At 45.4% G+C, this 13,336-nt stretch overlaps 1 protein-coding gene across 2 annotated transcripts in view; it reads left to right on the plus strand.

Moving 5' to 3' along the window:
* The window catches only part of sgk2a (serum/glucocorticoid regulated kinase 2a), a 90,569-nt gene that overhangs the window by 67,468 nt on the left and 9,765 nt on the right, over nucleotides 1-13,336 (plus strand). For both annotated transcript variants that reach the window (XM_039767906.1, XM_039767905.1), the window contains exons 12-13: nucleotides 1,144-1,299; nucleotides 11,751-11,840. In XM_039767906.1, the coding sequence (XP_039623840.1) occupies nucleotides 1,144-1,299; nucleotides 11,751-11,840 (246 nt within the window). The remainder of the gene's footprint in view (nucleotides 1-1,143; nucleotides 1,300-11,750; nucleotides 11,841-13,336) is intronic.

Here is a 13,336-nt window from a genome sequence, read left to right on the forward strand (position 1 = left end):
GCCCCTGCCATGCCCACATAAAAACTGGTGTAAAAAATGTCATTTTTACAGGTATTCTTTTCAAATTTGAAATGTGAGTAGTCAACAAGTTATTCTGTTGGCACATAGTGTGTTTCTGTCCCCACCTACCTACTGCAGCTTTATTTTCCTTTATTTTCATAAAAAAACTTAGGCGAGAACAAAAAAATTCATTTTTTTTGTGAGTTCTAATGTGCATAACTTTTGATCAGTCACACCTACAGTGATCCTGACTACTAAGGGTGAAACTAGAGAATGTTACCTTTACAAAGAGACCAAACATGTGTTTATACTCCAGATAGTTCAATAACAGCAATGATTCTAATTTGGAGAGGTCGAATTACAAGCGATTTAGCAAAAATGACCCCGCTTGATAAGGGGTAAACCTCACCTTAATTCTTAGGTCACACAATGCTCCTGATACCTTCTTCCAATTGTCCATCCACACTGCATTCTGTGGGTTATTTCTGCATTTAATTTTCCATCTTGGTGTACCACTGATCCTAGATATTTAAATATATCCAGTCTTTTCAATGGCCCCCTCTGCAGGCTAACTTCGGAATCCTGATCATCTTTTAAACCTCATACATTTTGTCATCTTCTTCCTATTTATCTTCATCCCTCTATTTTTCAAAGCCCTTCTCCATTCTTCCAAGTTCTTCTCCACTTCCAGTTTTCTGGTGCTACATATCACCATGTCATCAACAAAAAGCCTGCACTGGGGGGATTGGTCATTTACCCGATGACTCAACTCATCCACAGTCAGATCAAAGAGGTAAGGACTTAAAGAAGACCCCTGGTGCAGACCTCCTCTAACTGGGACCTTGTCTGTTACAACCAACACTGCTTTTAACCCAAGTCCTCACTCCCTCATACACATCCTTGGCATTCCTCACACACTTCTCTGGTAGAAATGGTGGTTTTACTGTGGTCTTATTAAACACTTTACTGGATTTGATTGTACTGTCCTAAAGTATATAAATGTCTTCTGAGCAAACTTGTGCACCTTTTGCCTGTTTGCCCCTCATCTTGACTTCTGAAACGTTTTTACTTTCAACAGAATATCTGCTACCACTGACCTTACCAAAGAAGGCCTTCTTTTTTTTTTTTGCTTTTCCCTAATAGCCACCATTCTATAGCAGAGATGTAGCGGAGATGTATGACAACATCTTACACAAACCACTGGAGCTAAGGGGAGTCAAGACCATTGCTGCTTGTGAAATCCTGAAGGGTCTTCTGCAGAAGGACCAGCACCAGCGCCTTGGGGCCGTATCTGATTTTGTGAGTGTCTCTTGTGGTGAATCTTAGAAAAGTAAAATGTCACACATTACAAATGATACTAGTCTTTAGTATTCAGGTTTCTTCATTTTTAATCATTGAAAGAATTATTTTAGTTACAACTTGCCTGCAGGGACCATTAAGGACATTATTTCAAGTTTATGATGACATAACTAGCGTAACAAGTAAGGACAGACACCGGCAGTTTTTTGAGGCACCCGGAGGCAAACTCTGAATACATTAATTAAAAAAGAAACACGTCAAAATACGCAAAACAGTCTTCTCAGACGTGAGCCCTTATCGAGACTGCCCAAGGTGGCAGGTTTTCCAGTTGTATGGCAGCAGGGCAGGAAGAGGAGAGTCCAGGTAGATAGAAAACAGGAAATGGCATTGGTGGAGGAGAGCTGTCACTCTTCTGGTCTGCAGAGGGAGGAAAAGAGAGAACCTTATCACACAGCGCCATCCTCTGGATTGGTGGAAAAGTACCATCACCTGAGCCCTTAATCTGTGTCCCATGCTCACTTGTATGACACCAGTTTAAAATAACATTACAAAGTCTAATTAGGCTCAGCAGCAGGTTAGGTGGATTGGCGATTCTAAATTGGCCCTAGTGTGTGCTTGGTGTGTGGGTGTGTTTGTGTGTGTCCTGCGGTGGGTTGGCACCCTGCCCAGGATTGGTTCCTGCCTTGTGCCCTGTGTTGGCTGGGATTGGCTCCGGCAGACCCCCGTGACCCTATTCGGATTCAGCGGGTTAGAAAATGGATGGATGGATTACTGAGTGTGAGTAGTAAACTGTTGCTCTTGCACCAAGTGATGCTCCCAGGCCAGAAATGGATAAGCTGGTTAAGGAATGGATAGATTGTTGCTTGTGCACGCAAATGAGTAGCATAATTCAACACAGGAATGCATAATGTCAAAGTATGGACAGTAACTCCTCAATAAATATATAGCATCTGGATGTTTTTTTGCAATTTTTGGTATATACGGTATAATTAACACTCTTGTGGCCACTTTTTTAAGTATATCTATATAGGAACAGGTTTAGTTGTTACTTTACTATAACCAAGATGCATGCTGTAAACAACATTGGCAGTGCTGTGTTTGCTTCATCAGACATGGTGCTTCCCGTATATCACAAATGGTTGCCCTAGTGGGATTTTAACACATTACTGCCTCTGGAGTTTACCAAGAATGATGTGATAAAAACAAAAATTAGGCAGCAGTAATATTTTAAGAGAAAACACCTAGTTAACAGAAAAGGTCAGAGGAGAATGGCAAAACTCTTTCAAGCTTAAAGTTGAGCCAACACATACTCAAACGACAGCTTTTTACAATTTAGGTTTGCTGATGAGCACCTCTGAATGTCCAAAGCTTCAGAATGGGCCATAGCAGCAGAAAACCACGCGTGACTCCATTGCTATCATTTAAGAACAGGAAGATGAGGCTCATGATCAGCTTAGCTGAATAATTAAAGACTGGAAAAATGTTCCCTGGTTTAAAATTCATCTGACGAGTGGGCAATTTCTGTTGTAATGTGCATGTGTAGATCACCGAGACAGAATAGAATAGAACAGAATAAAATAGAATAGGATAGACTGGAACAGAAAGCCTTTTTTGTCACTGTAAAAAAAGGTCAACGAAACTAGTGCCAGTCCAGCATGGTACAAAAAAAAACACAAATGACACAACTTTTCTGAAGAAAAAAAAAACCTACAGCGCATAATACACACAAGAAGAACAACATAAAAATAATAAATATATGAAAAAAATTGCATTAAAGGGTATTACACATTTAGCCCAGTTTATAGATAACAGTATATTATACTGTATGTAAAATATATACTTAAAAAGAAACAAGAGCAAAAAATAAAACCAGTAGTAATACAATAAATAATATAATAATAATAATCATTCCACTGGGAGTAGCTGCACAAGAGCAACAATAGTGTGTATGAGTCTATTTCTCAGCACTGACCAAAAAGTGTTTACCCAGCCTTAATTTGCTTATTTTTGTTCAGTGTATTTCTATCTATCTATCTATCTATCTATCTATCTATCTATCTATCTATCTATCTATCTATCTATCTATGACTATTGGATATAAGCTATTCCTGAATCTATGCGTCCATACTTTCAAAGATCTATAATGCCAACCAGAGAGCAACAGTTCAAACAGGTGGTGACCGGGGTGTGAAGGATCCTTAATGATGTTTGTGGCTCTGGTGAGATAGCAGAAGCGGGCAATGTCTTCCAGGGTGGGCAGACAACAACCAGTGATTTATGACTCTCTGGTGAGCCTTCTTGCCTTTTGCCCTGCTTCTGGCATACCACACTGTGATACAGTATGCCAGGATGCTCTTGATAGGTGAACGATAAAAAAACCACCAGTAGTTTTGAGTGCTCTCAGAAAGTCCAGTCTCTGTTGTGATTTTTTGACCATTGCTGTTGTGTTCTCAGACCAGGAAAGGTTCTCTGAAATGTGGGTTCCCAAGAATCTGAAGGTCTGCACACTTTCCACATGGTCTCCATTAATGTAAAGAGGAACTGGTTCTCTGCTGTGCTTTCTGAAGTCCAGAATGAGTTCCTTGGTTTTTGTGGTGTTCAGTGTTAAGTTATTCACTGAACACCACTCTGTCAGTCTCTGGAGCTCATCTCTGTAGGCTGACTCATCTCCTTCTAATATGAGCCCCATTACAGTGGTGTCGTCTGCAAACTTAAAGATAGTGTTAGTGGGATTGGTAGGAGTGCATTCATATGTGTTGTGAACGCTGGCCCGGACACATACAGACGGACATCTTAATTTCACCCAAAACACCGTTTATTTACAATATTTACAAGTTTGTAGTGCATCAACCCCAGTGCCTCTTGCACCGATTCCCCCAAAGTCCAGGGTTCACAGTCTCTGTGCCTTCTCTTCCTTGCCGCCTCCAATCCTCTCCCCAGCTCTGTCTCGCTACCTCCCGACATCCACCAATGACTGGAGGGAGGCGGCCCCTCTTATGGGAACCCGGATGGGCTCCAGCTGCTTCCCGGCAATTAGAATTGGCCACACCCCTGTGTGGCAGAAGTGCCGGCTGCGCACCCGGAAGCCGTCCGGGTGTCCCCGGTCGTCTTCCCCCCGGCAATTCCTGGTGTGGCGGAAGTGCCGGGCTCCTGGGATAAATAGGCACTGGGGTGCCGCCTGGCGGTGGCCACGGGTCCCTACAGGGCTGGGCTTCCAAGCCCTCTACCCGCTGCCCCCAACATAACCAGGACGGACGCCCCCTTGCGGTTTGGAGGAGGCAGAAGCCCTCCTCTCGTCCTCCTGGGCGTCCCGGGACCACAGTGTACAAAGAGTAAAGTAGTGGGCTCAACACACAACCTTTTGGAGATCCTGTGCTGAGTAGAACGGAGAAGGAGAGACGAGATGTAGAACACTGCCTTCTGTTTTTTACCTGTCCCCAAAATTAAGTAGGCTTAGAATTTGATGTAAACACCATGAATCTATGGATCTGTCCTGGCTTGTGTCAACATTACAGTTAGTTGTGACAGTCTAATGCTGTGAGGAATATTTCTGACACACATTAGGTTTCTTATTACCAGAGTGTTGCAGTATGTGAATGCCACAGTGTAGCAGTCTTGTTGCTTACAATGTGCATCCCCCTTATAGCTACAGCCTACCCTTTTGAATATACCTGTGGAGCTTGTGACACTAAATGAGACAACTCCATCTGGTCTTGTTTATTTTGCAGGAGCTCGCTGGTCAGGTTAGGGCAGAGGTCAGGCTGAAGTTTTTAGATCTGAGCTGAACATCAAAAGAATGTCAGTTGTCCATCAAGTATTTACTTCAAGTAGGTCCTATCTTACGTACCTCGCTTTATAACCCTAAGCAATACAAAAGGACTTTTTAAGTGATCTGATCTGACTGATCTCTGAACTCTGTTAAGTGCTCTCAGTCTTGTGGGTGATTGAATATTTACATTGATTTTTCCACATGTAACCTTATGCAGTATTTGCTCATAGATAGATAGATAAGATTATACTTTGTTTGTCCCCAAGGGGGAATTCAAATTTTATAGAACCTCCAAATTAAATAAATAAATAACATAAAAATAAACAACAACCCACCAACACACTCATAAAAACTGTTGGGTTGAATAACAGAGAACTGCAGCTGTCACTTCAGGCTTGTAGGTGTCAGTAAGATGAGGTCAGACCTGATCAGATTGTTCCACAGGTTTATATTTAAAGTCATTCATATTTTGAAAGAGGCGGTCAGCTTGTAATGTTCACGAATGGAACAGGCCTAATAGATACTTGATTCCTTGTTTGAAGTCCCCAGCATTCAGAATGATTCATCATTAAGATGTTGGTACAGAGTGAATCATTTCTGTTGCTGAGTCAGCCAGGATGATGTAACTTATTTTTCTAAGCCATGATATGGATGAATTCAGTCCACATTTCCACCTCTTGAGCACATATTTTAATTTTAACCCTTAAACTGCCACATACTTGGGGGGGTTAATGCACCCCTGGACGCCAAATACTTTTTTTACTGCACTTTTTAAGGAATCACAAACTGCAACACAATTCACACCAATGAAAAAAGTGAAATTTTAATGGAACACATATTGTTTTCATTCAAAGAGAATCACAATTACTGCAACACTGATCATTTTTCACACTGCCAATGAACTGTAAACAAGGCAGTGAGCTTTATAGCACAGAGGGCGGAAAAAACTACTACAACAATCTATTATTATATGTACAGAGGAGCAGTGCACCCCCCCTGGGCAGATGTATAAACAGTACAGCCCCATTGATGAAATTCAGTAAATGGGCCGGGAGAGGGCATCGGCTGGCATGAAGAGACCCCTGTTGAGCGAGCGAACTGCAGGTCAAGCGTGACCCACTCCTGTGAAGGGCCATCCACTTCAGAGGTGCATGATCCGTCACAGAGTGAAGACCCAAGAGGTAGTACGCAGCTGAGTTACGCCCATTTGATCGCCAGAGCCTCTTTCTTAGTCCAACAGTTTCCGGCTCAGGTACATAACGGGTGTTCAACACCGTCGGCGCTTTGGCTCTGGAGGATAAAGGGAGAGAGAAGTTAGGGGAGATCAAGATAGGTGCTGAAGTCAGAGCCCTTTTAAGTCACTGAATGCAGCCCCGCTTTATCAGACCATACCACCGTATTAGGAGCTCTTTTCTTTGTCAAGTCGGTCAAGGCGCGCTCTCTCGGAGAAGCGAGGCACAAACCGGCGGTAGTACCCGGCCAAACCGAGAAAGGATTGGACTTGCCGCTTGGTTTGCGGACGGGGCCAGGCCATTATGGCTTGCAACTTGGAACACTGTGGCCTCACAGTACCCCCCCACTAGGTAGCCCAAATATTTGGCTTCCTCAATCCAAAGAAACAGCCTCTCCCAGTGTCCGTAATACTGCTGTGACCTGCTGTATGTGTTCCTTCCAGGTGCATCCAGATAGGCAGCACAGAGCGAGTTATGGGGCGGAGCAACCCGAATGGAAGGACACGATACTGCCAGTGTCCGCTAGGAGTGCTAAGCGCGTTTTTCCTTCGCGGACTCCGTTAAAGGAACCTGCCAGTACCCCTTTGTCATGTCAAGTGTAGTCAAGAATTTGGCTGGTCCCAGTCTCGAGGAGGTCATCCACGCGAGGCATGGGATAAGCATCAATGGAAACTTGGTTAGCCGACGGAAGTCATTGCAAAACCTCCAACTGCCGTCAGGCTTAGCAATCAAGGCGATGGGACTGGACCAGGGACTACTACTTTCCTCGATTACTCCTAGTGCCAGCATTCGCTTGATTTCCAGTTCCACTTCTACTTTCTTTGCCTCCGGAGTCTGTAGGGTCGCTCACGGACGATCACCCCGGTCAGTCAATATGTCATGCGCAATCAGAGAGGTCCGACCGGTTTTCACTTACCACCTCTGGGACAGAGCGGATAGCTGCTTGAGCTCTTGTTTCTGCCTGGGGATAGCTGCTCGCGAAATTAAGGGAACTTACTTCCAAGAGAGAGCAGGGCTGTCCGGAGGAGGGATCGGGACCCTCTCCTTCCACGGTTTCAGCAGGTTTACATGATATATTCGCTCAGCTGGTCGGCGATTGGGCTGTTTCACCAAATAGTCAACCAATCCCTTCCTTTCCTTAATTTCGTAGGGGCCTAGCCAATGGCGAGCAGTTTAGAGTGAGAAGTTGGTACCAATACCATGACGCGATCCCCGGTTGGAACTCCGGAGAGTCGTGCCACGGTCATAAAGGCGGGCCTGTGCTGATTGCGCCTCCTCTATATGTACAGTAATTCAAATGGAGAGAACCCGTAGAGGCTTGAGGAACTTCCGATATGCAAAGAGGACAAGGGGAGGAGTTGGTCCCAATCCTCCCATCCTTGCTGCTGCCATCGGTTTGAGGATGATACACGAGGTCTTTAAATGCTTTATTTTCAGTAACTTGGCAGTCTCCTTGAGCGTTTCCGAGGTAAAAGGCGTTCCTTGGTCCGTCAGGACTTCTCTAGGAATGCCTACTGCGAAAAGACTCCTACTAGTTCCGTGCAATATTTTTGTGGTAGCCGGCGCGGAACGGCTTCAGGGAATCGGGTAGCATAATCCACGAGGGCGAGTATATATTTATATCCTCGGGCTGAGGGTTCTAGGGGTCCTACTATGTCAACCCCAATCCTATCAAAGGGAACGTCAATAAGGGGAAGGGGAACCAGAGGAGCACGGTCCTCCTAGGAATTTGCCGCAGTTGACATTCCGGACAGGAAATGCAAAGCGGCGAACCTCCTCATTAATCCCGGCCAGAAAAACGGAGCTTAATTCGCTCTAATGTTTTATCGGGCGAGATGGCCTCCAAGAAGGTGGGAGTGTGCTAACTTCGCAAACCTGCCGCCGGTAGGTCCGGGATTAGCAACAACTTCCGGACCTTCCCCTCATGTTCAGCGACCCGATACAACAATCATTATCAGCGACAAAGTGAGGTCCCTGTGGCATGGGCAAATCGCGCGTTGGCGTTAACGAGAACCACTGCATTCTTTATGTGTTTCAGAGAGTCGTCATTCCACTGTTCTCTCTTGAAAGAAGCCGGCGTCGCTCTAAACTGAAAGTGCAACTCAGAGAGCGGGTCGGTCTGACCTCAAGGGGCGGAGATTCCTCCTCGCTGCGGGCGCTAGTGGATGGCGTAGTAGCCCGCGACGGTCCGGGAGTGTCTTCGTCACTCTCTTGGCCTACCGCCCCACTCCCTGTCGGCTGATTACGGTGTGGAAGCAACTTGAGATGAATCGTTGTCATCTATACGAGGCCATAAGTTTTCGGGAATGCTTTCTAAACTACCGCGTTACTATCAGACCAGTCTCGCCCGAGGATTACGGGAAACGGAGGATCCGGATGCACCGCCACGGTAAGCTGTCGAAGGGTTCCTCCGAGACATACGTAACACCGGGCGGTATTGTACAAGCGGATATCTCCGTGTATACATTTTAGACTGGTCTTCTTTTAATCCACTGTTGCGGTAGAATAAAGCGGCGAGCAACGACAGACACGTTACTGCGGAATCGAACAGCGCTGTTATCTTATGTCCATTAATAAGAAGCTCCCCGTATGTTTATCCGCCAGGGGATTGCTAAGGGCACACAAACAACCCGCCATTGTCCCCTACGGTCCGCCTTGTTCCCGACAGGTCGCAAGCCAGACGGCCCGGCGACTTGAACAAGCTCTGGAATGCGTGGAAGGGACTGCTTTAGTGGACATAGCTCCCGGGTAGTCCACAGAGCGGCTGTTCTGCCCTCCCAGGTTTCACAGCCGGCCTCTGGGTTTGCAAGAGCTGCAGCAGCTCGTCCATAGAATGGAATTAGCCCCAGGCGGCTGGGCAAATTCCTGGGGTAGTTTTTAGCAGCAGAAAACAGGCCACTTGCTGCACTATTTGTAAGGGGTTAACTCAATGGCGTAGCCACTCACCCACCTGTTGCCAGAGAGCCATAGCCTGCTCTGACAGCCCTTTGCTTGGGTTAAACTCCCAGTTTATGATTTCCTTCACCTGCCGGCCTGGGGACAACCCATCGTTAACTGGGACCTTGGTCCCGATGGGCAGCTCGGCTTTCCTGCCAAGGAGAGCATACTGAGCCACTCGTGTGTGTTCCCCAGAAGCCAGCCCACGCCTGTGGGTCCCCTCTACGTTCTCCACGAGATGGGTGGTCCCCCGGTTATGCTCATGGAGCAGAGCCTGCACGCGTCCTTCCTGACCCTCTGGCACTCCCGCCCTGAAACTCGGCCCGGTACTCACCCACCTGGTTCCTGATAGTTCGTGTCCCGGGTTCATCGGGGACACCATCCTGCCGACTACGCCACTGTAATAAGTGGAGACCAGAGACGCGGAAAGGTTTGGGGCAGCCACCCGTTTATTACGGTTTCCCGGCTGCAAAAGTCGTTGAGGCATTGCAAAGTAGTTTTCACAACAGAGTCCAAAACAGAACTGCCTGCCTAAGCAAGGCAGTGAGCTTTATAGCACAGAGGGCGGAAATGATGTCGTCCTCTGGGCGGAACTGAAGTGACATCATCCTTGGGGCGGAACCGAAGTGACCTCATTCTTGGGGCGGAACCGGAAGTGATGTGTCCTTCCTGGAAATGGCGGCTCCTGGGGGGATTTTCCGGGGAAGACCTGCAGAGAACTCAGAAAGAGCGGTGCACCCCCCCTGGGCAGATGTATAAACAGTATTTCCTAAGCCCTTCAGCTGCTTCCCACACGTGTGTGACACAGGTTAGTCTAGTGCAGCGGCTCAAACCTAGGGACAGTGATGCTGATTCGTTAGGGGGTGCCAATGGTCATGACCTGGCTGCCCAACAAATGTATGGCACACACTGATCAGCTCCGGCGTGCTGGCAAATTGCATTAGGAATTGACTATAGCCGGTTGCAGCATTCAACGAATGTATGTCACTGAATATACTTGGCTCTGGCGTCCTGGAAAATTGCATTGGGAACCGAATATAGCTGGTTACAGTGGTTTAAGGGTTACTTGAAATGAGCACCCTTTTCACCATTGCACATTCCCAAATATCTTCAGTGCCCTTCTTGCTTTTTCCACTCTGCTGTAACCCGTTCAGTATTAAAATAGCATCTAAAAAAAGAGGTATAAGCCAGTTCTTCACAGTACCTAAACTTAACATAAGTCTCTTTGAGATATAACAGTTCAAACAGTTCAAGCAACATGGTTCTCTTCTAAAAAATTCTTTTTGTATTCCTGCTTATTTCTTATTCTAATTCAAAACTCTTTGTCTATTGTGTTGTGTTTAATGTTTGATATTTGTTTGTATCCAGTGTTACTAATTTGATTATTTTTTGTGCTGTCATTCCTTTTGTACCCTTTTGACTATTTTCAAAGTGTTTTTATCACTGGAAATGTGTTATGTAACACATTATTATTATTATTATTATTATTATTATTATTATTATTATGTCAAATGAATAGACAAAATACCACAAAAAAGATTTAGGGCAGCCACCCATATACTTGATATACGGTTACAAAATCGAGAAATTGGTTGCACATATGTATCCAGTTTTGAATACAACACAGATCTGATTTAGAGGAGATAAAATGGCAGTTTTATGGGAAAGCAGAGAAAGTGAGGTCATCAAGGCCAGAACCGGAAGTGAGGTCATCAGGGCCCAAACCAGAAGTGAGGTCATCAGGGCCCGAACAGGAAGTGAGGTCATCAGGGCCAAAACAGGAAGTGAGGTCATCAGGGCCAGAGCCGGAAGTGAGGTCCTCAGGGCCAGAACCGGAAGTGAGGTCATCAGGGCCAGGCAGAACTTCCCATAATTGGTCTGCAGAGGAATGAGAGACAGCGTTAGTGCACCACGCCTCCCCCTGGTCTGGTGTGGAATTACCCACATTTGAGCCCTTTAGCTCCCTCCCATGTGCACATGTTTGCCAATTATTATTATTATTAAAACAAATCTCAAGTTGGTTCTACTAAGATGAAAGATTTTTAGATGCCATTCTCCAGTCCCCAAATCTCAATGAAATGCAGGGCCTTTAGGATGAGGTAGAACAGCAGGTTTATGGCATGAAGTTTGTGATGCTAGTAAGTCAGAATGGACCAAAATCCCTAAGGAATGACCCCATATCCTTTTTGAAGAAGGATCCTTCCAGGTACTAGACTTATTAAAGGAGCTCCAGAGTATAGCATAGTGTTTGTTTGTTATTCCCATTTACGATAATTATGGTAGAGAATTGGTTGGGGTAATGTCTAGGTAAGTATGGCACAAAATCCAGATTACAGGATTTTCACAGCAGGACTGAACTAAACTAAACTGGATTTCCCTTTTAGAATTTAGGCCTTGGTTCAGATTGGCCCATGTTCATCCTGATTTTGGAAGCTCTGTGTTACTAGGAGACTTAATAAAGTTTTCATCTTTGAACAATGTAATAATGAATCCCAAATGATCTTTTATTTCAGGTGGAGATTAAAAACCACATATTTTTCTCTCCTATAAATTGGGATGACCTGTACAACAAGAGAATCAAGCCACCATATAATCCAAATGTGGTAAGTAGATGTTCATAAAGGACACAAATGAATTCAACTGTCTTAACATGAAAAAACAAACTACTGTTTTTTTTATTACTAGCTTTTAAAACAATGTCTCTGCGGTGGGCTGGCGCCCTGCCCGGGGTATGTTTCCTGCCTTGCGCCCTGTGTTGGCTGGGTTTGGCTCCAGCAGACCCCCGTCCCGTGACCCTGTAGTTAGGGTATAGCGGGTTGGATAATGGATGGATGGAAAACAATGTCTTCAGACAGGACTTGATTGTACAGGGCCAATTTGTGTAATACATCTCTGACTAATATTTATGCCTCATAATTACAGGGCAATTCAAGAGACTAGCAATGTAACCATATGCATCCATCCAACCATTATCCAACCCGCTATATCCTAACTACAGGGTCACGGGGGTCTGCTGGAGCCAATCCCAGCCAACACAGGGCACATGGCAGGAAACAAACCCCGGGCAGAGTGCCAGCCCACCACAGGTAACCATACACAGATGGCTTAAAGATGACAAAAGCAAGCATTATTTTCAAATATACTGAGAACGCGGTTCTTTGTAAAAGGAGCACTAAGGTAGAAGAGAGCCACACTGTGGCTCAGAAGAGACTACAGATATATTTTCAATCAGGCTGTGCTATCACTGAGGTACCAAACGTCTTGGAGCTGCTGGGAAGAGGCCTGAACTGATGCAATATTTAAATGGAATTTCAGCAATGAAGGGGAGGCGATTTTATTTCTTCTCCCCACATTAAAGGAAGCCGCACCATTGACTATTTTTTTGATTTCGGTTCCATTCATTCATTATCCAGCGTGATTACAGTTCTCTTAGGATCTGGTGTGCTTGGTTTTGTTTGCAAAGTGTTTTGTTTGATTTGTCTGCTTTGGAGCTATCAGGCAGATTTTCTTCCTCGTATAACAGATTAGTCTTGGTGCTGCCACAACACTCTGTTCTACTTCACGTCTGTGAAGCTGATGTCACATTAAGTGACTTCTTGTCGTGGAGTATGTCAGATTTGCTGACCACAGTTACTGACCATGTCACCGAATAGTGTCACTTTAAATGACTGCAAATCACTGGGTGTGTCTGAACACCAGTTTTCCAGTGCGGTTGTGCTCGCCCCTTTTTCTGACAGCCAATAGCGTGCTGCCTAATGCAGCAGATGCTGTACTGGCACTGTACAAAGGGTTAACGGCCATGGCAAGTTCAGCAGAAATTTCTACCCTTCCTTGTGTCCATTCTGGCATGGGTGTGTAAACCTTAAGACATCACACAGCTGAGCATCTCTTGTGTTTGGGAGGACTAAAGCACCCGCGCTCCTTACTCCTCACCACTACATTCTAATCTATTCTACTTCAGGATGAACATTTGTTGGTTGTCAGCTCTTGTCTACTCCGAGCCAATACTACGGCTAAAAAAAAAACAAACCTGTCTGATTTTGGGACAGGGAGCTGTGGCTTAGTTGGCGTGAGTTGCTGGGTATGTCACATTGGGTGA

This window comes from Polypterus senegalus, chromosome 10, assembly GCF_016835505.1.
Source record: "Polypterus senegalus isolate Bchr_013 chromosome 10, ASM1683550v1, whole genome shotgun sequence".
NCBI lineage: Eukaryota > Metazoa > Chordata > Cladistia > Polypteriformes > Polypteridae > Polypterus > Polypterus senegalus.